This window comes from Sceloporus occidentalis, unplaced genomic scaffold (genome assembly GCF_023333645.1).
Source record: "Sceloporus occidentalis isolate IW3139 unplaced genomic scaffold, rSceOcc1.0.p SCAF_344, whole genome shotgun sequence".
In the NCBI taxonomy this organism is placed as follows: Eukaryota; Metazoa; Chordata; class Lepidosauria; order Squamata; family Phrynosomatidae; genus Sceloporus; species Sceloporus occidentalis.
This window is the reverse complement of record NW_028317324.1, coordinates 84,539-111,448: the sequence shown is the minus strand read 5'-3', so window position 1 is coordinate 111,448 and position 26,910 is coordinate 84,539. Positions and strand designations below refer to the sequence as shown.

Below are 26,910 nucleotides of genomic sequence, written 5' to 3'. Positions count from 1 at the left end.
AATCTAATTCAAACCTTCTGGAACGCCTCAATAGTATTACATACCACCAATTCCACCGGTAGCCAGTGTGGAGAACATAAGTCTCACCGTATCTATGTGCCATTCATGTAAATTATAAGGACATAACCAACAAAATACTTTTTGATCTACATTTTTGCTTGTAGGTCTCATCGAAGCATAGATAAATTGCCTTTCATGGCCCACATTAACACATGATTTATTGTTTAGGTGATAGGGTCTTCTATAATACCAACATTCATCGGAGGTCTTCAGACCATGACCTATTGGCCTAGCTAATTCATTTCTATTTAGTTTTCTCTCCTCCTGGACTATTCCAAATGTTGTCCGGCAATTGAGATTGATATCCGTTTCTGCCGATATATGAATTCAACTTAAATGTTAAGTTCCTACAGACCACCTATAGCAACGTAACACTTGCGCATGCCCGGCCTTCCGCAGAAACACATTTTCTTTATGAGAGCCAGTGATATGGTTAGAGTTAAGGTGGTAGAAGCTCTCAATTCAGTAGAAGATCTGCCTTCTACAAATACATCCCAAGGGTTCCATTTTTACAGGACATTACCAGTTCTCAACAACTGGCTGGGGGGGGGGAGACTCGGATATCCCTTGGCTGCGCCAGGATGTTGTAGAATCATTGCAGCTTCCAGGTGGCCACCTTGTGACTCTACAAAGAGTGCCGCGAGGTGGCTCTTCAGCTATTGTGGCTAGGTGGTCCATCCCTGACCACGTCCCCTCTCGCGTGTGGCCATGCCACCACTTCTAGCAACCCTCTCCAGCACGGCTCTCCTGCTTAGGACACCTGAAATGTTGGGGGGTATATTGTTGTAAGGTTCTACACCCAACCTTAGTACAGCGCTGATGAGTTGTAGCCACAGTGCGGCAACTCCATAAAGTATTTTAAGATTTTATCACAATTAATATATAATTACAAAGCCTGCAAGGTTTCTGAACATTAGGACATTCATTTCATCTGTAGGCATCTTGGCCTTCTGAATGTAACCGCGATCTTTTCCTCCCTCGTGTTTTCAATGGCTGTCAGCAATAAATGCTACCAATGTCGTGAGATGGCAATAAGTCTGTATTATAACATCTCATATGATTACTTTTCCATTAACCCCATATCCAAAGCTAATTAACCTGAAATATATTGCAGATAACGAGCCTCGCGTGTATTATGTATATATGTATGTACGTCTGAGCTAACACTGCTACGGTTCCTCGTTAACCCAACCATGCGACAATTATTTTAATACCAGTAATACCCGCAAAACCCTTCTCTAGGAAAATCCGATTAAAGGGAATTCAATGAGGCAATGCTCGTGTGAGGACAATAAGATTAGATCTTCCATATTACTATGGATTCTAAGTGGATTTGCTTTGCCTTAACAATTGAATTATATCATATCCTTGGTTTGGATGCCGTAAGCAATCTTACTTTAAATGAGGAGAATCTTAGATTGAATCATATCTAAAAGCTCTTGTATGAAGGCATTTACTTTTATGAACATATTTATAAAAGAAATCAGATGCGCGTCCCTTCCAATGTCGTATTGGTTACCAGGGGCCAACGAAGGAGAATAGCTCTATATACACCTCCCAGGTGTCCTGGTTTTTGTGGTGCCGTCCCGATTTTCTGGTGGCCACCTCATGGTGTTCTGCAGCTCAGCACGGTAAGGTGGCTCTCCGAAAAGTAGTGGTTACTTATCTTCTTAGCCCATCAGGTTTTATTCACCTAAAGTGGGGTTTTCAGGAGTAGGCCCCGACATTGCTCATGGTAGACCTTTATTGGGGTCTGTGGTGGACAATTTAATGATGTTCTATGGACCTTCACAAACCCCGCTGTGGATGCTGGCATGCTTGTATGGACACTTTGCCTATCCCTGGGGGTTTTGAAGATCCATCCTGAGCCCTTCTTATAGGTGAAGTTCCCATGGACCGGCCCTTTATAGTGCAACATGAAATCAGCAAGTTGAAACCACAACTAATCAATAAAAAACCCATGTCAAGTAGACATCAGAGGACCATGACTACATACTTTAACTGTTCCACCTGTGCCAGGTGCTGCTCCAACATCTGTCGCTATAAATGCAGCATTAGAAACCTCATTAGTTTTTCTTTTATTCTTAATTTTTGTCGGGGGGGGGCACTTTATTGTCATGTGACATAAAAGCAAGCTTTGCTACTTTGTTATTACGGAATGTGTGTGCTCATAATGCTTATTTAATAGGGAGTGCAATTAATGTTTAATTTTCCCACCCAAAGTGGAACAGCACCTTTAAACCTATATGAATGATTTTTGAAGAATATTTTTTTTTTAATTTAAAAGGGACGTTCGAAAACAAACAATTATTTTACCCATGTCGGCTATATAATAACGCTGCTTGTGAAATCAGATGTGTTGATTTAACGCTTGGTATTTTATTTAAAAATACATATTATATATTTTCTTTTTTATTTAAAAAAAAATGTGTTTGTATTTTGTAAACGGAAATATTAATTTATAAATAATTGATGAATTAATTATAATTTATTTCGTTAATTATGTATTTTTGCAAATAAAAACATTTTAACCAAACCAGGCATATAGTTTACACCCGATTGCTCTACTGAAATATTCCACGGTTAAAAAGCTTTTTATTTTTATAATATTTCATATCATATATATATATATATATATATATATATATATATATATATATATGTTTATTAATATTGTCATTTCTGAATGAACTGTAGAAAAATATCCACACATAGAAATATATATATAAATAAATATATATATGAATGATTTAGGAAAAAAATAAAGATTCTGTTACATGTTTTTGTGTTAATGTGTTTTTTTTTTTTTTTAAAAATTCTTGAAATCATTCCCCAAAAATATGTACAATGTTTTTGTCCATGAAAAATATGTAACCAAAAGGAGAAAATCTTTACTTTTCACAAATCAAAAATAATTATAAATATAATAATATGGGAAACTGAGACTAGTTAATGTAATAAATAATAAGCCGGCCCATCATATTTGATAAAATTGTTTGGAATAGAATTTGGAGTAATGTCGTATAATAATAATAATGATAATAAAGAATATATTATATGAGTAATACAATTTATTAATAATACTATTCAATGTATATAATAATAATAATAATACAGAATATATTATATGAATAATGCAATTTACTAATAATACTATTCAATGTATATAATAATAATAATAATAATAATAATACAGAATATATTATATGAATAATGCAATTTATTAATAATACTATTCAATGTATATAATAATAATAATAATACAGAATATATTATATGAATAATGCAATTTACTAATAATACTATTCAATGTATATAATAATAATAATAATAATAATAATAATAATAATAATACAAAATATATTATATGAATAATGCAATTTATTAATAATACTATTCAATGTATATAATAATAATAATAATACAGAATATATTATATGAATAATGCAATTTATTAATAATACTATTCAATGTATATAATAATAATAATAATAATAATACAGAATATATTATATGAATAATGCAATTTATTAATAATACTATTCAATGTATATAATAATAATATATTATATTAATAATACAATGTATTAATAACATTATAAATATTATATCACTATTCATTTATTAATAATTACCTCGAAACCTCTGACCCTCTGGTTTTACATTATGACCTCTCGTTCTAACATGTCTCTGGCTATCTATATGTCCGTTACTTGAAAACAGGAGATTTAATAAAAGCATATTTTACATTTTCAATGAGAAATGACATGACAAATATTTGTTTCTTCAAGCAGGGTTAAAGGGCGAGCCGATCGGGTCATTTACAAAGGCCCAGTTATTTTATTCTATGTAGTTAATATTAAGGACATTTTACTATAATATATATATATTTATATTTATAAAAATAGATATAAATAAACATATATATTTAAATATAATATATATATATATATATATATATATATTTGTACTATATATGTTTGGTGTAATATTTCTTTTTTTCTATTTGCATTTCAAATACTTAGGGGTATTTTATGAAAATGATATCAAGTGTAAAAAAATAAACACAAAAAACAAGAGAGTTAAAATACAAAATAGTACAATTTAACCCCTGTCATTCAGTCTTAAATGGTAGGCCCAGTAATTGGGGGCCCAGCATTTGGCTTTTATATCTTAGTCTGCTCTATGAATCGGTTAGAAATGTAAACATACTGTAGGTATAGCGATACCCAAACGACCCCGGCACCGAAAGAGTTAAACCTTCGGGTTAACCCTTTCGTTACCTGCCACAGAGCGCACTGACTGCTGGAACAGCCCCTTCTCACCGGCGCATCGCGACACTAGCGTGTCACCGTGGAACGCACGGTAACCTGGTTGCCCTAGTAACCGGAAGACGCGGTTACCGTGGCGCCGCTGCGGACGCTTCCCGGAAAGGCGCGGAGGCGGCAGCATCATCATGCCGGAGAGGGCTCTGGTCACCGTCCGGTTCGGCCCGTACTCGAGCAGCTCAGGCCTAGTGGAACATCGCACGTATCGGCTCCAGGGGCTGCGAGGTGAGGACGCGGCTGCTCCAGCGATCCCTTCCTCCATAGTAAATGGCTGTGTGTATAGAGCGTATATATATATATATTATATATATATATTATATATATAGTAGATTTAGAGATATGAACAGTATATATAATCCTAAAAAAGGAGTGCTAAATAATAAATTGATATATATATATATATTATACTTAAGTCTAAATATGTAACCATTTAACAAAAATCTATTGGTTAGATATATATATATATATATATATAAATATTTTTTATTGTGAGTGAGTTTTGTTGTGATTTGAGTGTGGGTATCTGGGTGTGTATGTAAGTGTCAAGCGTCTGTGTGGTATTGCTGAGTGTCTACTTGTGTTGGTCTGAGTGTGTGTTAGTGTGAGTGTCTGGGTGAGTGTGTTAGTGTGTGCGCCCCTCCCCCGGGTCTGCCCTTGGGGATAATATGATAGTTATCGGGCCACAGGACACGGTTCCAGTAATCCAGTAATCCATGTCCTTAGTCTGCTCGTCTTCAGCAAACTGTTTGTTGGCTTTCTTGTGCATCATCTTTAGAAGAGGCTTTTTTTCTGGGACGACAGTAGAGCCCTGCGCGGGACTGCTTTTTGAATCCCGCTCCCGCAATGTGGGTGTTCCGCTCCCGCCACATTTGTGGCCAATCCCGCCCGCTCCCGCCACATTTGTGGCCAATCACGCCCGCCTCCTTACCTGATTTCCCACGCAGTCCCGCAAGGCAGCCCTCGAGTTGTTCCCTCACAGCGTCTCCGCCCAGGAACAAGGCGGGGTCACAGGAAGTGATGTCACATCATGTGACTCCGCCTTGTTCATGGGCGGAGCAAGATAGGAGACACTGTAATGGAGCAGCGAGAAGGCATCCTTGCGGGACTGCGCGGGATTACCGGGACCCGCAGGTACAGTGCCTGACCGCCCGCTCCCGCCCGCAGCCCCAGCAAGACCGCCCGCGCCCGCAAGTTTTTTGGCGGCCCCCCGCAGGACCCTCCTCCCAGTGCAGTCCTCTAGACGACAGCCATGCAGACCAATCTGATGCAGTGTGTGGCGTATGGTCTGAGCTCTGACAGGGTGACCCCCAACCCCTTCAACCTCTGCAGCAATGCTGGCAGCACTCATACGTCTATTTCCCCAAGACAACCTCTGGATATGACGCTGAGCGCGTGCACTCAACTTCTTTGGTCGACCATGGCGAGGCCTGTTCTGAGTGGGACCTGTCCCGTGAAACCGCCGTATGGTCTTAGCCATCTTAATGTAGAGCAACCATTCTTTTTTCAGATCCTCAGAGAGTTCTTTGCCATGAGGCGCCATGTTGAACTTCCAGTGAGCGGTATGAGAGAGTGTGAGCGCGATAACACACCTGAAACCTCGTAACACTAACGAGTCACATGACACCGGGGAGGCCCAACTTGGACCTTTCCACTTAGGGGGTGAACTCACTTTTGTTGCCAAGGTGTTAGACATTAATGGCTGTGTGTTGAGTTATTTTTAGGGGACAGTAAAGTTACTCTGTTATACAGGCTGTACACTCACTGCGTTCCCTTGTAGCAGAGCGTCGTTTCTTCAGTGTTATCGCATAAAGATAAAATATATAAATAATAAAATATTTACAAAAATGTGAGGGGTGTGCTCGCTTTTGTGAGATACCGTATATATATATATAGAAATCACAACCACTGATTATTAAACGGCATTTTTAACCCATTGTTGTGACAGAGACGGCATTGAGAGAGGGGGGATTTCCATAGGACGTGGGACCGCCCTGAGTGGTGCCCAGGGAGGACCCCCCCCCCCAAAGTATTCTGTGGATAATAATGAACTTAACCCTCTAAAAAGTAAATAAAATGATACAATATCATGTAATCTAAAATATTTGCCGACAGCTTCTGTATTGTGACCAGAGGCAGGGCTGCCATCAGGAGGTACAAGTACCCATGTGTGGAGCCTGGGCAAGCAAGGGGAGGGCAGCATTCCTGATCTGTCATGGGCCCCCTCATACAGATTTAAGATATCTAGGGCTAGCCCTACACTTATAGACAACAAGCCTGCCAATCAAGTTGCTATTTGGGATGCCGGATGTGGAGAGTGGCGGCTGGGGCTGCTCCACAGGTAAATATATCACTGCACATACGTGGCTAGCCCTGCATCTCACTAAGCCACTCCCCCGAGGAGCCAGGAAGTTCCAGGTATCATGACCCATTCTACTTACGTATATTTCTGGTAAGTCGTCTAATAAAAGCAATCACCAAATTATGTATGTATATACCATAGTATAAACACGCATTGCATATAGTCTTTGGAGCTTCGTGATACATACCCCCCCCCATGCATTTGCAAAACACACCAAAATTTAAAGGGGCCACACAGCTATTCTATGCATTAAAAGTGCATATGATGGCTGGAGTGTTCCTTTAACGGAAAGTAATTTGACTGAGGTCGAGTTTCCGCGTCGGCCATCACATACACGTCAGTTTAACCCGTCGAGCCTTTTCTGGAAGCTTTTTAGAAATCTCCTTGCTAATTAGGCCACTCGCTGAGTCTTGATCTGCATTGTTTATCTCAGAAGTGACATTAAAATCCCGCAATCATTTTCACAGTTTGCTGTAGCGGTGAAGAGCTGATTGAGTGATGGGAAGTGGACAGATGCCAATGTTAGGAAGGGGCAAACGAGCTGATAAATAATTAGGTGAATTAGAGAATATTTTTGTATTTATTTTTTTTTAAAGTGTACACCGCTGTGCTCATTAGTACTAAATCATATAAACCGCTTAAGAATGATCCTTTAAACATTATTTGTAGAGCTTTTTTAACATTATTCTTCATAAAGTTTAAATCGCGAAGTGAGAGTCAAATAAACTCCCTTTATTTGCAGACCTGGAGGCGGCCATTGTTATCAGTCATGTGATCTTTTGGGTCGCTTCTCCCTGCTCAAACCCCACACTGGGCAGATCCTTTATGGCGTTGCTAATAAATAAGTCCGTACCTCCATAGACTTTTATTAGGCTGAGTGTCCAACTGGATGGTTAAGACTGAGCCATACTATTGCTAACCACACGCAGCGTGATGAGGTCATTGTCTTACATGGAAGTATACATATCCAGCCGTTGACCACATTGACATAATCAGGCAGATGCTGACATTAAAGTAGGGGGCTTCCCCATCATCGCCAGCCCTGCTTTCACATTAATAAAAATTGGCATACCTGGGAACTCTCCAGGTTTGAGCCGGAGATCTCCGGGTCAAGCACCACTTCTCCGGGTCAAGACTGGAATCCTCCAGGTCGCGGGAGCCATTTTTTTTCTTTAAATGGGGGTGTTTCAGCGGGACCGCCCCCAACCTCAGCGGGACCGCCCACCGCCGTCAGTAGGCAGTCCTGGCTGTGTCCTCCAAGGGAAGGCTCCAGGTAGCCGGAGCGAAGAAGTTCCCGGGGGCAAACACAATTACAAATACACTCTAAGTCGCACTCATATACTTATACACGTTCACACTCATACATCATCACACCCTTACCTTGTGCTGAACCTTTTCATATAGCTGACCTAGGGAATCAGCAAATGCTTTGGAATTGATAGACTACCCTCAGATTTACATTTTGTAATTTGAATGTTACTTTAGTCTCAACCTTGACATTTATCCTCATTTTTTCCTACGGCATTTCATTTTATTTTTAATTCATAGCGTGTTCGTTTAAACAAGTCCATTAAAATAGGTAAATATCAGCATTTTCAATTAATGTGTATGAGCTTTGTTGTTTTTTTTTTTTTTGGGCTAAACACAAATTGGTTTAAAAATTACAAATTGTGCAAAAAAATGCCGTGGATCATGAAACCTAATCAATTTCGAAGTCATTAGAAAGGTCTCGTAATTACTCAATACAAAATAAAAATACGGGTTTAACGGTAGTCTCGGGAAATTCACGGCAAGAGAATTAAATATTATTTTAAGGGGATCACGTTGGTGTTAATGGTCAGCTGTCCCAATACTTTTGTCCATAGAGTGTAGTTTGCACTCCCCACTCCCAGTACAACGATCCACCAACAACAACAAAAAAGGCATAGATTATCTTAATGCAGTTGGCTAATAAAATTCCGTTGGAAAATAAATACATATCATAGATTGTCTAGAAAATAAGGATTATGCTTCCTCTGCAGCGGTGTTAGCTGGGGATGGACACCACGTGGTTTTGGAAGAAGCACCAGACCGGAATATTGTGGAACTTATAGTGAACGGTGAAAATATTTTTCAGTGCAACATAAAGGATCTGGATTTTGGTAACTAAAGATTTTTTACACTTAAATTTACAAAAAAAAAACCCCATAGAATTTGATGGCAGGTAAGAACTGTTGGGGCCATTTAGGCTGACAATTTTTCCTGCATTAGACCTTAATCAGTCGTTGGTCTCCTTTTAGGTTAAGGAACCATATCCCATGCATGATTAAATTCCCTCACTGTATTAACTGCTACCGCTTCTGCTGGGGGACTGTTCCAATTATATACCACACTCTTGATGAAGTAAGAGCATGTTACATCCACACCTCTGACCCTCTACTCGTTTGGAAACAAAATTGTCTGCCACTCCCTCCCTCTCTCTCACGCTCTCATTCACTCTCTCTCACACCCTCATTCATTCTCTCTCACGCCCTCATTCACTCTCTTTCAATGCCTAGCTACCTTTTCCGCCGACCGCTTCTGTCTCCCTGTCTACTTTTCCGCAGGTCCGCCTCTTCTGTCGCCTGTCTGGGCTCTCTGCTTCGTTTTTGCTTGTTTAGATCGGGTCCAGTTCTTGTTTGCAGACATTCATATGAATTAACAAAATTGGCACAATTTCATTAAAATTCGGACAAATCTAAATGCATAAGTCTAGAACGATATGAAGGCGTCATTTTTTGAGGAAAAACACAGGGGAAAAAAGCGATTTAAAATGTAACCCTTATAATGCTGGTATTCAAACTTAATTGACAAGTGACACAAAAGCAGGTCGTTGCCATGAAAACCAAAAAAGCTTAATCAAATTGTGTTTGTATGTGATTAAATGATCTGCAAAAGTTTATTCACTTATCTTTCTAGAGAGTACAATAAATGTTGGACAGTACGGGTGACGAAATTAATCTTAGGTAGTAGTCAGACTTTCTACCGATTTAGTTTGATGTATCGCATTATATGTATATATTGTGTATATTATGCATTATTTTTTATTTTTTTTGTAGGAGGTGATGGACAGCTAGACCCTCTATGCGAGGAGGCCAGAAGAGCCGTGCTAAATGCCTACTAATTAACAGTCATGTAGATTATGCGGTGTGAACATTCTACTGCAGACATATTTTCCATACATTAAAGTATCATTAAAACAATTATTTGGAATAAACTAAATGCAAATTGTATAAGTTCTTTTCTTTTGCGGTGCACATAAAATTTGATGCCAAAGAAGACCCATTTGGCCCATCTAGTCTGCCTATTTTTTTTTGTCATGAAAGTTACCGCGTCCTACCTGGTTCCGGGTGGCACCCCCATGGTCGTCCTCCTAGGCAGCGTGGGGCATGTCCTCTACATTCATGTCTATGTTTATATAGCGCACAATATGTCACCGCTTTAGAGCTAATAGATGACACTATAAATCTACCATGAGCTACAATCAGTGCTTGGTTCTACCAGTGCTCCAGCTAAAGCTGCCCTAACACTGTTACTTTGTGCCCTACCCTTTTTCCTGTACCCTTGCCCTGCCAGTCTTGTGACCCCGGTTTGACTCTTGGAATTGGTTTCTGCCTCTTGCTGCCTGCCTCTGCCCAAGCCAGACTACCGTTATTGATTCTGACCCTGCCTGCCCCGACCTTTGGACTGTCTGACCCTTCTCTTGCTTACCCCTTTGCTACCGTGTATTGAGCACTAGTGCTGAGAAACTGAAACCTTAATCATTCCTTGGTCTTGTCTTAGATCTAGGAGCCATGTGTGTGGCCCTTGCATATTTAAGTTCCCTCACTGCATTAGCAAACCTGAGAACTCCCAGGGTTTGACCCAGAGTCTTCAGGTCACTGTCCTCTTTCACTTGGGCATAGTGGTGGCATTTATCCATGCTCTCATCCAGTCCTAGCCCCACTGCACGATAACCATTCCCCTCGGGCCCTTAATGAATCCACTCCACTCTACAAGCTGAGTACCACCATGGGGTCATAGATCGTTATGCTGAGATGTCGGGGAAAAGAGACGAAAAATACCCTCTCCCACTGGTCATCACCCAAAGTGTCCAAACGGAACACTAGCAGTGAACAAGATGGTATGGGCAGGTGGTCTGGGGGTCATGAATTTTTTTATTACTCCTGAGGAAGCTGGCACGTAGCTGGTGAAACGCGTTGAGGAAGCTTATCTATATCACACTTGGAGGAACAGTCTTTACGTTTGGGGCGACTGGCGGTCCGGATTGGGTCTTATTTATTAAAAGAAGATTGTTTCTCACAAAGTTAAGCTAAAAGCGTCGCGGTCAAAGGGTTGGCCGCATACCGAGACCAGTAGAACCAGGTTCTCCCATGTCTCTCCTCGAGACCGTTCGATCCGGCCACCGATTCCTCCAGAGCACCCACACCCTCCACTCTCACAACCCACTCCCGGAAGGAAGGTGGCGAGGCATCCCCCCTAATGTAAGGGAATCAAGGCCCTGGCCTCGTTCAGTGAGTGCCCGAGCACCGATTTTTTTGGACGTAGCTACCGATAGGGGCGTATGATGCAACCAATAATACAGGTCGGATATGAGGACCGCTCGTTGTGTTTCTATTTACTTTTGTTTCCCGCATGTTCTGCGCCCCCATTCGGTCAACATCTATCTTTTGTGGGAGTTATTTTTTCATGTTGGTGTACACGTCCAGGTGGAGCGTGTATTTGTTTTTTCCTTTTTACTCAGGGTGTGGGGGGGGGGGGTAATTGCCCAGTTGCCCCCACTTTGGATCTGCCCATGGTGTGTGTTAGCGTTGGTGCGAGGGTGTGTGTGTGTGTGTAAATACGTCTGCCAGTACGTACATTGGTTACTGGGGGAGGTCGAGGGCAATCGGGCTATTTGGCTATACTTACCCCTGGGGTATAAGGGGCCAGTCCTCCCCTGACTGCCACCCTAGGCGGGGCGTAACTAGAAACCTCAGGGCCCCGGTGCTCGGCACCCCTTGGGCCCCTCTGACCGGCAGAACTCCAGGGCCCTGTCGCAGTCGCGACCCCTACGACCCCAGTAGTTCCGCCACTGACCCTAGGCCTAGTCAACCTTGGCCAGAATACATCGCTGATCCCTTCAAAAAAGGAAACAGTTTTATATGGGGAATCCAGGACACTTGAAATATAATGAAGTTATCTAAGTACAAATTAGAAACACAACAAAGACATGATAAGTATATTTCAAGGATTTTACAACTTGATTTATACACGGAACAGACGATCATTCCCGCAGTTATGTATCATGGCGCCTACTAACTTGTCTGAATTTTAATGTCATTCTATCCGAGCTGAAATTTACGGCCTTCTAGATATTGATTTTCATGTATTTTTTATGTTGCTAATATTTACTGGGCTTTAAATTATGTGCGTTTTACTGAAATCTTTAAAAAAACAAAACAAAACAAAAAAAAATGGAAACCGTTACCTGAATACAGATTGTTCGAGGCCAATATTTATTTAAATATTTTCTAATCTGTCATGATCATCTATTAATATAAATAGATATATTTCCTTGGATCGTTTGTTTGACGCTTGGCTAGAAAAATGCTCACATTTTTTAAAATATTACGCAAAAAAATAAGATACAGTCAGGGCCGGCCGAAGACTTAACGCCGCCTGGGGCGAAGTTTAAAATGCCGCCCCCCGCCGACGCCGGGGGGGGCGGCATTATCTACCCCCCCCCACCCACCGGTACTTACCCTTAAACAGTCCTGCGGCGAGTCTCCCTGTGCTGCCACGGTGCCGGCTTGTAATGCTGAGCGCCGGAAATTCACGTCACTTCCGGCGCTCTGCATTACAAGCCGGCACCGAGACCGAACAGGGAAACTCGCCGCAGAGGAGAGAGAGAGGGGCGCCGAGCGGGTAAGCGAAAACCACTCGGTGCCCCTCTCTCTCTCCTCCGCTTCAAAAAAAACAAAAAAAAAAAACGCTTGGGGCGGCAAAGTGCCGCCCCTTCTGAAGTGCCGCCTGGGGCAATTGCCCCAGTCGGCTCCATTGTAGGGCCGGCCCTGGATACAGTCTATATTTACTAAGGTGGGGGAAAAACCTCTACAGATACGAAGCATCAACATGTCTGCTGAATGAAGAGCAGGGGGCGACTAGGTGGTCTTGCAACTCGGTGTTGCCAATGGCCAGTCCAAGCCATACTGAATGACACAAGTAAGGTTGTTTGCACTTTAAGTATGATGGCCTCCTAATGACATAAGTGCGGCCAATAGCTGCATATGACAAGCCTCACGTGATGCTTTTATACTCATGTAGGGTGCCCATCCATCCATCCACCTGGCATATCCATCTGGCTGCAACACGCTGGAGCCATATATAAGTATGGGATGATGTCAGCCAAGGTCCCACGGTGTGGGAAATAGCCAGTGTTGGCCTGGTTGTCAGAAAGTGTCAGATAAGACCCACCATGGCCACTAAGCACCTGGTCCTTGCCCTTTATTAACCTATGAACCTCCATGTCCTGGGTGTTTCACAGGGACATCTCCTGGACTCCCCCTGGTCAGCAGAAACCAGCATCATTGGCTTCCTGCTGACTGATTGTGTGTAACGGCGTTCAGCGAGAGCGCCGTTACACTCTTACATAAGGAATGGCCTATTGTACGAGGGGGCAGTAATTTCCAGCAGGGGACACTGTTGAGACCCACTTAATAGTCATTGGATGTCAGGACCCGAGCAAGCAGGTCGGGTAGAAGCCCAGGTGGAGGGGATACTTGGGAGACACACAACAGATGAAATAGCAGGACTGGAAACAGAATATAAGGGAGCTGTAGTGAGGAGACACAGCTTGGAAGTCTTCAGACAGGGCAGCCGGCAGGAAGCCCACTGGCGGGGCCGACGGCAGGAAGCTCACTGGCGGGGCCGACGGCAGGAAGAAAGGCAAGGTCAAAAGGCAATCCGGGTCGGTAGGCAGGCAGCGGTCGTCTAAGCAGAGTCAAAAGGGCAGTCCAGGTCAGTAGCCGAAGATCAGAAACAGGATAGCAGATAACAGGATACCAGGAATGAACCAGGACCAGATACGGAGCCAAAGCAAATAGATTGCCGACACTGTAACGCAAAGGCTCTGTCTGAGGGGCCGAGCAGGTATATAAAGGCAGGGCTCCTCTTAGGTAACACGGCTCAGCTGATTGAACTAATTGATAACGGGGGCTCCAGAGAGGGAAGAGTGGACACTAATGGCTGCAGAAACATGAATAAATAAAACCTGAATAAACGTGAATAAATATCGCATGGTCTGGGCTGGTGGGGTGGAGCCGGACACTGGAGGACAGGAGAGACTCAGGTCCTGCTGGGATCTCCAATTGCTCCCACTGCTGGCTGATCGCACGCATTGCCATTAGCGATGGAAGTCTATGGGGCCCTGCTTACTCACCACAGTGTGATCAGTGCAGGGGAGATCAGATAGAACATAATCAGAAACATTTCTCCCCTTAAAAAAGTTTTTTTTTTTACTGAAATATAAATAAAAATGAAAAAAAATAAAAATAAATAAACAATACAGTGAGATCAGTGATGTCATTGTGACATAACTGGCATACATAAGATGCACAAGAGATTCCTAAAAGTATTAGATCTATCTATATATATATAATCCCGTTACCCTAGCATGACATGTAAAAATGATGATGCCCCTCCCCCGTTCAATAGTCCCAGACTCGTTAACCCAGAAGTATTAAAATACTACCCTATACGGTGCTACGTAAGGGATTGATGTGGCCCTCTAGATCATAAAGAATATGTATGTGGGAAATGTCTGTAATCATGGGATTTTACATAAATTGGGTCGTTGTTCATTAGTGGCACCTACCATGTAGATGAAATTCCCAAAAAAAAATTGAACAATTTTTTTTTTTTGCATGTTTCTGCGGTTTCCTATTTTTTTCTGAAAAAAAGCGACGTATAATTTCCGTGGGTTCATCAAACACTGGAAAGGGGGATCTCGAATAAAGCCACGTATGGTAAAAAAAAAAAAAAAATTAAAAAAATAATCATCTAAAAAAAAAAAAATGGCAAGAAACATACTGTACATCTGGCACTAAAAAGCCTCGGCAAGGAAAGGGTTAAGGTGCCAGGAGCTGACATGAAAGACGAGAATTCCAAATTCCATCGTAGGACCATTTATCTTACCAACAATTAAAAAGCACCCCTTTAAGGTTCTATTTTAAATGTTTTTTCCCAAGGAGGAATAAATAAATAATACACTTTGGGTCGAAAATATTGTTAAAAATGCATCAGCGGGAAAAAAAAATAAAAAAAATAGAAATGAAATAGTGTTTTGCTTAGATCCATTTACAATATGTTGACAAGTAAAAAAAAAAGGAAGCAATATTAAACAGAGTCCTCGAGTTTCTTTATTCAGAATGAAAATGTAACACGAGCCCCCGGTGTTCTCGCCTCTGTAGTTAATTTAAAGCCTACACGGTAATTACTCGATAAAAAATACTTGATGTGGTAGGGCTCTCGTACAAAACATATTGATCAACCCGCCGAGCACACAGGGACGTTTCACGGCGTGCTCAATTTCATTGCCTGAACTGAATTCCATGCTTGTAAGTAACAGGATCGGATTAACTTGGGTAGAACAGCAGGTTGGTAGTAGGGCCAGTCCTAAACCCGATAGCACCAAGGCAAGAAAGACCTTTGTCGTGCCACGCAAGCACATAGCATATCATTTTTTAGAATGTCCATTTAGGTATAGTTCTCTTCACCCTCATCAGGTACCTTATTGGCTTCCATGCGTTCTGGATCCATTGGGTAACTACACCCTACTGCCCCAGGCAGGGCCGGCCCAAGACATAATGCCGCCTGGGGCGAAGTTTGAAATGCGGCCCCCTCCCTCCCTATTATCTACCCTATCTACCCCCCCTTTGTACTTCACTTACCTTCCAGCAGTCCTGCGGCGAGAGTCTCCCTGCTCTGCCGCGGTGCGCGCTGCTTCACTGCTGAGCGCCGGAAATGACGTCATATTCCGGCGCTCAGCATTACAAGCCGGCACCGAGACCGAGTTAGAGGGCTCGCAGAGGAGAGAGAGGGGCGCTGAGCGGGTTCTGACAACTTGATAAGCGAAAACCACTCTGTGCCCCTCTCTCTCCCCTGCTTAAAAAAAAAACAATAAAAAAAAAAAGGCGCCGCCTCTTCAAAAGTGCTGCCTGGGGCAATTGCCCCACTCTGCTCCATAATAGGGCACCCCATGTAGCTGCATGACTTGTCTCGTATCAAGAAAGGTCATGACTAGTGGAGCAATCTTCTCAGAACTATTATAACTTTATAAGAAGTCTCCATCAGCACCAATTCACAACAAAAGACAATAAATGATATCAAGTATGTTGCTGACCACCGCATGTAAAGCGATGCCTGGCACCATGAAGCAGCCATAAACAAAAGGACGTCAGTACATTAATCACAACGCCCTGCAACAAAGCATCGGATAAAGAAAGCAGGGCGCTTGGTTGTATGGCTCGAGGCATTAAAAGCTTGAGAGATGGAGTACTGCGTACAGTTCTGAAGGTTTTCCCCAGAAGGATATGGATGTTCTGGAGAGCGTTCAGACGAGAAATGTTCTAACAATGGGTCATAATCTTAAACTAGAGCTAAATGGAACAGCCTCCCAACATGCATGGAATTGGCATGTGGCTATCAAGGCCATCCGTGTACCGCGTTCTTTGTCTTTGCTATTGTAATAGACCATCTTGTCTAAAGCCAGATAATCCATATTATGTGTATTTGTTCAAATATTGGGATTTATTCACTAAAACAGGCAGGGGAGTTGATCATTGCAACTCCATGACTTCACCATAGATTATGGAGGGCCAGCTTCCGTGATCTTCCACCCCAACAAGTTCTTGGTTACTCATGGACAGATCGCCCTATTGGGTGATAGAGCCTCTCTTGGCGGTGTGCTTCCTGCTCCATGGACCGAACCCAAGAGAGTTTTGAAGAGTTGTACAGCATTTTTGGTGCCTAGTGTTAGGGTCGTGTAGGCAGCAGGAACCAGGTCTACCCAGCAATAGTGCCTTTTTTTCCAGAAAGTACGCCTGCCCAGTTAGCCATGCTTTGTTGGGGCTCCTCTCCACCCCTAAGGTCATTTGGGCAAAGCAGACCAGATGTATCTTCCAGGTAGAACAAACGTACACAAAGATAACTGGGAAATACCCTCATCTGGCTCAATTTTTTTTTGCGCTGTGACTTTTGCTGAAGGATACTTCAGCGGCATCACTAGAACGTCATTGCGTTGTGTCCGCTTTCATTTGAGCCCTTTCTCTGTCACCCCCCACAAGAGCCTTAACCTCTGTTTCCGGGAGAGTGTTCCACAAGGTGGAAGGCAAGCTCCACCTGTGTTGTTGGGGAGCAAAACAAAAAAAAAACTGGTCACCAGAGGACAACAGCCTAGGTTGTCACCCTCCACCAAGGAGCTGAATCAGTGGGACTTTAACCCAAATGAGACTCTCAAACAATGTAAAGCCTTCTCTCGACACCATTAATGAAGCAGATGCGTGGTTTGGTTTTACCATGAAGGACATGCGGGTAGCTTACTTATTGAGCTACAACTCCCACGACCCTCACGTTCCAACCGAATCCTCGCCGAGAGTCAAGGGATTTGTTGTTCAACAGTTTGCGTTCAACGTGCTGCCCACCCCTTTAAAATTCTCAGAAATACACTAGATGGAAACTCTTAATGAAACATCTCATTTCTTCTTCTGGACGCTAATGTTTTAATGAGGAGGGAAAAAAATTAATCGCTTACCGGCTCGGAACACACAAATTAGGCAGATTGAGTTCCACAGGCCGTTTGAAAATGATGTGAACTGGACTAATTGCTAATTGATGGTATATATTTTTTTTTTTACTCTGATGGAAACTGAGAGGTTTCACTTAGCGATCCAAGTAACACGTTGCTGTAGATGGCTTTAGAACGTTTAATGGAAATTGCGAAAGCAAAGAAAAATGTATATCCCTTGACCAGGAGATATGTTATATTTCCACTAATAACTACGAGTAATGTGGAAAGAAAAATGGCGGAGCGGCTGTGACCTCGTTTCGGTCCAAAAAAAGCCAAGAAACTGCAAGAATCAACTAGTAGGCTGCGACCGGGCCCTGGAGTTCTGCCACTCAAGGGGGCCCAAGCAGGGCCGGACTGGCCCACCGGGATACCGGGAAATTTCCCGGTGGGCCCGCAGATTCGGCTGGCGGAGCGGGATTGGAAGCTGCCTCCGGCGCCAGGGGCGGGCTGGGCAGGGGGACAATTGCCCCCCAGGCTGCCCGAAATCTAATCTAAGCGGCCGCTGGGTGCTGATGCGGCCGTCCGGCGCTACTATAATACTAGTTTTTTTAATTTAATATGGCAAGCTGGTCCGGCTTGCCATATTAAATTTAAAAATGTATTAAAGCAGCGCCGGCCGGCGGCATCAGCACCCAGCGTCCGTGTGCGATGGCCGCCTAGTGATGGGAGCAGCGTGAGGGGTGAAAGCTCCGCCCCCCTCGCACTCAGACTGCTGGAGCACCGGATGTCAGGTCAGTGACTTCCTGTCAGCATAGAGGAGAACAGTGTGCAGCTACCAGAGGACGGAAGTGAAGAGAAGTAGAAGGTCAGTAAACCAATGTATTTTTTGTACTGTATAATATTTTTTTGTATTTGTTAAAAACAAAAAACTAAAAAATCGGCATGTGTGTGTATGTAAGTGTGTCCCCCTTTATGCCACTCTGCCTCCAGAAATGCCCTATACCCCCCTATATGCCACTCTGCCCCATGATATGCCTTTTAACCCCCCCCAGAGTGGCATATAGGGGTATAAGGCATTTCTGGATGCAGAGTGACATATAGGGGGTCAAAAGGCATATCTGGAGGCAGGGTGGCATATAGGGGATTAAAAGGCATATCATGGGGCAGAGTGGCATATAGGGGGGTATAAAGCATATCGGGGAGGCAGAGTGGCATATAGGGGGGCATAAGGCTTTTCTGGAGGCAGAGTGCCCCATGATATGCCTTTTAACCCCCTTTATGCCACTCTGGTATATAGGGGTTAAAAGGCATTTCTGGAGGCAGAGTGGCATATAGGGGGGCATAAGGCTTTTCTGGAGGCAGAGTGCCCCATGATATGCCTTTTAACCCCCTTTATGCCACTCTGGTATATAGGGGTTAAAAGGCATTTCTGGAGGCAGAGTGGCATATAGGGGGTTAAAAGGCATTTATAGAGACAGAGTGGTATATAAGGGTTAAAAGGCATTTATAGAGGCAGAGTGGCATATAGGTGGTTAAAAGGCATTTCCGGAGACACTCTGCCTCTATAAATGCCTTTTAACCCCTATATACCACTCTGTCTCTATAAATGCCTTTTAACCCCCTATATGCCACTCTGCCTCCAGAAATGCCTTATACCCCCCTATATGCCACTCTGTCCCATTATATGCCTTTTAACCAGAGTGGCGTATAGGGGTATAAGGCATTTCTGGAGGCAGAGAGGCATATAGGGGGTTAAAAGGCATATCAGGGGGCAGAGTGGCAAGCCTGGGGCAGATGTGGATAACTGGGGGGGGGGTCAGATTGGCGAATAAAAGGAAATAAAAACAAACAAAAAAATGTAGATAGAAGGGGGTAGGGATAGGGTAGATAGCCTGAGAAGGGGGGGAGAGGGGGTAGATGGTGTGAGAGAAGGGTAGATTGGGTTGGGGGGAGGCCTTAACAGATTCTCGCACTGGGGCCCTGAGGCTTCTAGTTACGCCCCTGTTATTTAAGACTAAAATTTTTTGGGGTGCAATTTCGTTCTGATGCCAGAATTGGTTAAGTGCTTCCAAAGTAATGTTTCTACGATATTAAAATGGCAGAGCTGGAAGTGGAAATAAATTTTAAAAAAAAATACAATAAAATAAAATTAAAAAAAATCCTTATCAGGTAGTAATAATTTCGGTCACTTTACAAGTTTTTTGACCGCAAAACCAGAAGAAAAAAAAATGAGCGAAAAAAAATGGATATTGAAAATGTTATTTATTCGGAGGCATTCATATCATGTACTAATTCATCGCTACGTTATTCTTCCAAGTTAATCGAGTTCCTCGGCCTACCGCATTAGAATATCTTCCCTTTGAAAGAATGCAAGCAGAAGGCAGCATCTAAAAACCTTCGTAACTCTACAAGGTGAGTGTTCTTATTCCCAGTTGCCGAAGCCGTGGCTGGATCTCGGCCAACGTACCTGGATAAAAAGATAAAGAATAAAAAGGCAAGGGGCTCAATGATTCAATTAAAACGCTTCGTAAATTTTCTGTGTTAGAATGTTGATGGCACGCAGAATTTCACGTCGTCATCCGTTTACCAGATGGGTCTTTTGTGGTCCAGAAGGGTCAGAAAGCGGGGTTTTATGTAGTCGTAATAGCCCATGTTCTTGTGCTCCTCCTGGCACCACACCAGCTCGGCCGCAGCATACTTCTCGACCTCTTCCTTCACCAGATCAAATGGAAACGGGGATATCTGTGTGATGACATCATAGACGTCGACATTTTACTTCATCGTTGTCATAGGGACCATTAACACATTATGTGCCGTTTTGTTTCCACATGACCAATATAACCCATCTTAACTCTTTTAAGCCAATGGAAAATGTTGAACTTCTTATTACCCCCCCCCCCCCCCCAGGCACGCGTAGAAAGTGTTTCCATTGATTTCAATGGAAGCATTTTCCTGCCAGCTTGAAGAACTTTTCTTACAGGTAAAAAACCCCAAAACTATTATTCTAATTACTTTATTAGCAATTGGTGGGGCTGTTTGAGGGATGTTTGCCCCTCTAAATCCTCCAATATATTTCCATTGAGTACTAATGTATCCACAGGCTGTCATATTATTCCAGACAACTTATTATGGTCCGTTACCATCTTAAATCAGTTTCAGGTCTATACTAATAACCCTTTGAAGCACAAAATGAAATATATTAGCAGACTAGCCACAACACCAATAACATCTGGCGTTCTTTAACCAGATTTCGCCCTCACATTTATTAGATCAGGTATGAACAGAATCGTCCAGACGCTACTTTACCTGCTCCAGTCTCGTAATTGCCACTTGATTATCCATGCCTTTAAGGTGTCTCTCCTTGACAAGCTCATAATAGACTTTCCCGGTGCAGAAAACGACCCTTTTAACACCCAGAGGATTCTGGGAAGCCGGTCCTCTTTCAGGAATCATTCGCTGGAAGTTTGTACCTTGAGAATACGGGAAGAGTTTTATTCCCCCTCATTAAGACTGGCGGTAAGGGCTTTAACCTTTGGAAAAACGTCATGGCCGTTCTTCACTGTTTTTTAAATCGACGGTGGGACACACGGGCTTCAAGTTAAAAACCCCTATAGGAATATTTTTTTAATAAGAAGATATTATATTTGGATTGTTTGTATATCATGTTTGTAATAACATGTAGGATTTGAGAAAAGTAGAGGTTCTCTGCGGTGGGTAACGTTTTCCCAAAGTCCCAGTGCCTATGCCCAGCAATCACTTTCAAAATGAAGTCTCAACCCCCCCCCCCCCCCGGATATGTGGCTATTGGTTGTTTTGCTTCAATTTCCCCGTCCATCCCCAACATGCCGCCACATTCTTATTGGTTATCTTTCTGCACTGTTTGATCAAACTGATTGGTCTCCACTCCCCAGGTACTTGATATCCATTGGCTGGAGATACTGGTGGGCAGTTCAATTCGCTTTCCTGATCAGTTCAACCAGGTAACATTATTCTTACTACCCACAAAAGGCCAGCTTTCCCCAATTAAGTGTGTCCCTGTTCCGTGTCCTGACCGGCGTATTGTGTCCTTCCTTGTGACCTGGTTCATGGGACACTTTCGGCGGAGGGACTATAGTTGACTCTGAAAACCAGAGCAGCTGCCCATCCGTAGCCAGCTCAGAGTGCGAGGTAGATGGCGACAATGGGCAGGGACCCTCTGGTCTACCTGGTACAAGAGAGGAGAAATGTTACGTCTGGTGGCCATCGTCTAAACCTAGTTGGTTAGATAACTACTTAAGATCTCTCCAGACTACATCTCGACTTTCTAGAGATCAGAGTCCGCGTGTTTCATCTCCTGGTGGGTTCCAACCTCTTCTCCCCACTTTCAAGGTGATTTGAAGCCAGCCCTACTCTTTTATCTCAGCGACATCCCTCAAGCTCCATCAATGAGGAGCGCAGGGGTCAGTAGTGGGATGTCCCCCCTATGCATAGATTGAAGGAAGAGGTGGTACAGAACCAGCATTTACCTGTAGATCCTACTCACCTGTTTTCATGTCATCGAAGCTCGATTTGGCCTCTGGGTGCCTCAACAAAGATTTTGGCGTGAAGATGATCAGCTGGAAATGAACCCAGGAACGCGGATTTATTAGAAGCCGATGTGACGCGATATTACGTCTCACTTTCCCGGTCTTTATCATACTCACTGGTTTTCGGAATGGCAGCAAAATTTGTCTCCGTAGAACGTGAAAGTAAGTTGCGGGCGTAGAACAATTTACAACGATCCAGTTGCAGTCATAGAGTTGCGAAACTTCAAAGTCTTGAGTAAAGTCCTGAAAATGTATTGTTTTCATGAATTTTATCATCATCTACATTAGCACGTTGAGATATTCCCAGTCGATTCCTTCCTCATCACCTCAAGCCAAGAAGGATAAGCCAGTTTAAAGGAGATGTAAAGTTTTGTGACAAACGGAGGGGGGTTCAAATGTTTTGATTTTGTTGAAGGCCTAAGCCCAAGCCTAAATTCAGGTTCCTAAATGTCCAATTTGCAGGGCGCGCTAAAACGGGCGAGGATTATATCGCCCAAGCGCATACTTTGTGGCTAACTGAAGAAGCCCCCCCCAAATGTGAGTAGCCACTTGCGGCCTTCATTTTACAAAAAAAGAAGCTTTGAGACATATTGCACTGTTGTGTTTCTCTTTCTTTCACATATTCACATCCGTGAGAGCGCAGCCACTACTCTACCTGTCCAAGCCAACAAGAGGAAACCTTGGCAAGTGGTTCTGCTGCTACGTCTACAATAACTTTGTTTTAAAAAGGACTTTTTTTTTTTTTATTATTATTATTATTTTTTTATTTTTTATTTTTTTTATTGCTTTTAGCGCTTTTATCCTACCCCTTTTGAGTGTTAAGGATAAGCCTAGGGTTAGTGGTGTGCGAGAGAAGTGGAGGGGAAATTACGAATTACGAGGAAGGGGTCCTGGAGAAATACTACAATTACTTACTGGGAGGTCATAATTAGTTAAACTTAATGTTCGCCGGTCGCCCAGAGAGCAACGGCATCAATGCCTTTCCACGAAACCAAATGAATATAAAATAAACTGCCTTTGGGTCATAGAGCATGGTTTTTGTCAACAGTATTGATTATCAGGCCACCCATTGGCTGCACCAATAATACATGCATCGCCAACAAAGCCTACAGCAAAATACTCACATTTTATGACTATTCAATATGAAGTTACTGTTTTTGTTTTTTTTATCGGAATACAGATTACGACCCCAAACATCCCTTTGTTGACACACAGAGGTTAAATACGTGGCATCAGAAAATTCTGTACAACTGAGGCCTCCATAATTGTTTTTCTTTCCCCATCTAGCGACACGTAATGTAAAATCCCACCGTCATTTTACATTTAGTAACAGATTATTATATTACTGTATACAGCGCTGGGGGGGGGTTATATTACTGTATACAGCGCTGGGGGTTATATTACTGTATACAGCGCTGGGGGGGGTTATATTACTGTATACAGCGCTGGGGGTTATATTGCTGTATACAGCGCTGGGGGTTATATTACTGTATACAGCGCTGGGGGTTATATTACTGTATACAGCGCTGGGGGTTATATTACTATATACGGCGCTGGGGGGGTTATATTACTGTATACAGCGCGGGGGGGGTTATATTACTGTATACAGCGCTGGGGGGGTTATATTACTGTATACAGCGCGGGGGGGTTATATTACTGTATACAGCGCTGGGGGGTTATATTACTGTATACGGCGCTGGGGGTTATATTACTGTATACGGCGCTGGGGGGTTATATTACTGTATACAGCGCTGGGGGTTATATTACTGTATACAACGCTGGGGGTTATATTACAGTATACAGAGCTGGGGGTTATTACTGTATACAGCGCTGGGGGGTTATATTACTGTATACAGCGCTGTGGGTTATATTACTGTATACAGCGCTGGGGGGTTATATTACTGTATACAGCGCTGGGGGGGTTATATTACTGTATACAGCGCTGGGGGGGTTATATTACTGTATACAGCGCTGGGGGTTATATTGCTGTATACAGCGCTGGGGGTTATATTACTGTATACAGCGCTGGGGGTTATATTACTATATACGGCGCTGGGGGGGTTATATTACTGTATACAGCGCGGGGGGGGTTATATTACTGTATACAGCGCTGGGGGGGTTATATTACTGTATACAGCGCGGGGGGGTTATATTACTGTATACAGCGCTGGGGGGTTATATTACTGTATACAGCGCTGGGGGTTATATTACTGTATACAGCGCTGGGGGGTTATATTACTGTATACAGCGCTGGGGGTTATATTACTGTATACAGCGCTGGGGGTTATTACTGTATACAGAGCTGGGGGTTATTACTGTATACAGCGCTGGGGGGTTATATTACTGTATACAGCGCTGTGGGTTATATTACTGTATACAGCGCTGGGGGGTTATATTACTGTATACAGCGCTGGGGGGGGTTATATTACTGTATACAGCGCTGGGGGTTATATTACTATATACAGCGCTGGGGGGGTTATATTACTGTATACAGCGCTGGGGGGGTTATATTACTGTATACAGCGCTGGGGGGTTATATTACTGTATACAGCGCTGGGGGGTTATATTACTGTATACAGCGCTGGGGGGTTATATTACTGTATACAGCGCTGGGGGGGTTATATTACTGTATACAGCGCTGGGGGGTTATATTACTGTATACAGCGCTGGGGGGTTATATTACTGTATACAGCGCTGGGGGTTATATTACTGTATACAGCGCTGGGGGGTTATATTACTGTATACAGCGCTGGGGGGGGTGTTATATTACTGTATACAGTGCTGGGGGTTATATTACTGTATACAGCGCTGGGGGGTTATATTACTGTATACAGCGCTGGGGGTTATATTACTGTATACAGCGCTGGGGGGGTTATATTACTGTATACAGCGCTGGGGGGTTATATTACAGTATACAGCGCTGGGGGTTATATTACTGTATACAGCGCTGGGGGTTATTACTGTATACAGCGCTGGGGGTTATATTACTGTATACAGCGCTGGGGGTTATATTACTGTATACAGCGCTGGGGGTTATATTACTGTATACAGCGCTGGGGGGGTTATATTACTGTATACAGCGCTGGGGGGTTATATTACAGTATACAGCGCTGGGGGTTATATTACTGTATACAGCGCTGGGGGTTATTACTGTATACAGCGCTGGGGGTTATATTACTGTATACAGCGCTGGGGGTTATATTACTGTATACAGCGCGGGGGATTATATTACTGTATACAGCGCTGGGGGGTTATATTACTGTATACAGCGCTGGGGGTTATATTACTGTATACAGCGCTGGGGGTTATATTACTGTATACAGCGCTGGGGGTTATATTACTGTATACAGCGCTGGGGGGTTATATTACTGTATACAGCGCTGGGGGTTATATTACTGTATACAGCGCTGGGGGTTATATTACTGTATACAGCGCTGGGGGTTATATTACTGTATACAGCGCTGGGGGTTATATTACTGTATACAGCGCTGGGGGGGTTATATTACTGTATACAGCGCTGGGGGGGTTATATTACTGTATACAGCGCTGGGGTTATATTACTGTATACAGCGCTGGGGGGTTATATTATTGTATACAGCGCTGGGGGTTATATTACTGTATACAGCGCTGGGGGGGTTATATTACTGTATACAGCGCTGGGGTTATATTACTGTATACAGCGCTGGGGGGTTATATTACTGTATACAGCGCTGGGGGGTTATATTACTGTATACAGCGCTGGGGGGTTATATTACTGTATACAGCGCTGGGGGGTTATATTACTGTATACAGCGCTGGGGGGTTATATTACTGTATACAGCGCTGGGGGGTTATATTACTGTATACAGCGCTGGGGTTATATTACTGTATACAGCGCTGGGGGGTTATATTACTGTATACAGCGCTGGGGGGTTATATTACTGTATACAGCGCTGGGGGGTTATATTACTGTATACAGCGCTGGGGGGTTATATTACTGTATACAGCGCTGGGGGGTTATATTACTGTATACAGCGCTGGGGGGTTATATTACTGTATACAGCGCTGGGGGGTTATATTACTGTATACAGCACTGGGGTTATATTACTGTATACAGCGCTGGGGGGTTATATTACTGTATACAGCGCTGGGGGGTTATATTACTGTATACAGCGCTGGGGGGTTATATTACTGTATACAGCGCTGGGGGGTTATATTATTGTATACAGCGCTGGGGGTTATATTACTGTATACAGCGCTGGGGGTTATATTACTGTATACAGCGCTGGGGGGTTATATTACTGTATACAGCGCTGGGGGGTTATATTACTGTATACAGCGCTGGGGGGTTATATTACTGTATACAGCGCTGGGGGGTTATATTACTGTATACAGCGCTGGGGGTTATATTACTATATACAGCGCTGGGGGGGTTATATTACTGTATACAGCGCTGGGGGTTATATTACTGTATACAGCGCTGGGGGGTTATGTTACTGTATACAGCGCTGGGGGGTTATGTTACTGTATACAGCGCTGGGGGGTTATATTACTGTATACAGCGCTGGGGGTTATATTACTGTATACAGCGCTGGGGGTTATATTACTGTATACAGCGCTGGGGGGTTATATTACTGTATACAGTGCTGGGGGTTATATTACTGTATACAGCGCTGGGGGGTTATATTACTGTATACAGCGCTGGGGGGTTATATTACTGTATACAGCGCTGGGGGGTTATATTACTGTATACAGCGCTGGGGGGTTATATTACTGTATACAGCGCTGGGGGGTTATATTACTGTATACAGCGCTGGGGGGTTATATTACTGT

The 26,910-nt window shown here is 43.2% G+C and overlaps 2 protein-coding genes across 5 annotated transcripts in view; one reads left to right on the top strand and one right to left on the bottom strand.

The window, feature by feature from the left end:
- Positions 1-4,516: 4,516 nt before the first annotated feature.
- On the top strand, positions 4,517-9,889 carry LOC149274179 (UPF0728 protein C10orf53 homolog). The gene is made up of 3 exons (XM_089505714.1): positions 4,517-4,613; positions 8,769-8,888; positions 9,825-9,889. The coding sequence occupies exons 1-3, from the start codon at positions 4,517-4,519 to the stop codon at positions 9,887-9,889; spliced, it is 282 nt and encodes a 93-aa protein (XP_089361840.1).
- Positions 9,890-19,876: 9,987 nt separating this feature from the next.
- Positions 19,877-26,910, bottom strand: part of LOC149274178 (2-oxoglutarate dehydrogenase-like, mitochondrial) — a 37,007-nt gene continuing 29,973 nt past the window's right edge. For all 4 annotated transcript variants that reach the window (XM_089505719.1, XM_089505717.1, XM_089505720.1 and 1 more), the window contains 5 exons: positions 22,216-22,341; positions 22,056-22,128; positions 20,840-21,003; positions 20,121-20,275; positions 19,877-20,000 (listed from right to left, as the gene is read on the bottom strand). In XM_089505719.1, the coding sequence (XP_089361845.1) occupies positions 19,877-20,000; positions 20,121-20,275; positions 20,840-21,003; positions 22,056-22,128; positions 22,216-22,341 (642 nt within the window). The remainder of the gene's footprint in view (positions 20,001-20,120; positions 20,276-20,839; positions 21,004-22,055; positions 22,129-22,215; positions 22,342-26,910) is intronic.

Excerpts from the sequence above, each read along its gene's own strand:
- LOC149274179 (XM_089505714.1), top strand. The coding sequence starts at position 4,517 with ATGCCGGAGAGGGCTCTGGTCACCGTCCGGTTCGGCCCGTACTCGAGC. Across the intron at positions 4,614-8,768 it reads TCGGCTCCAGGGGCTGCGAG|CGGTGTTAGCTGGGGATGGA; the intron begins GTGAGGACGCGG and ends CTTCCTCTGCAG. Across the intron at positions 8,889-9,824 it reads CATAAAGGATCTGGATTTTG|GAGGTGATGGACAGCTAGAC; the intron begins GTAACTAAAGAT and ends TTTTTTTTGTAG.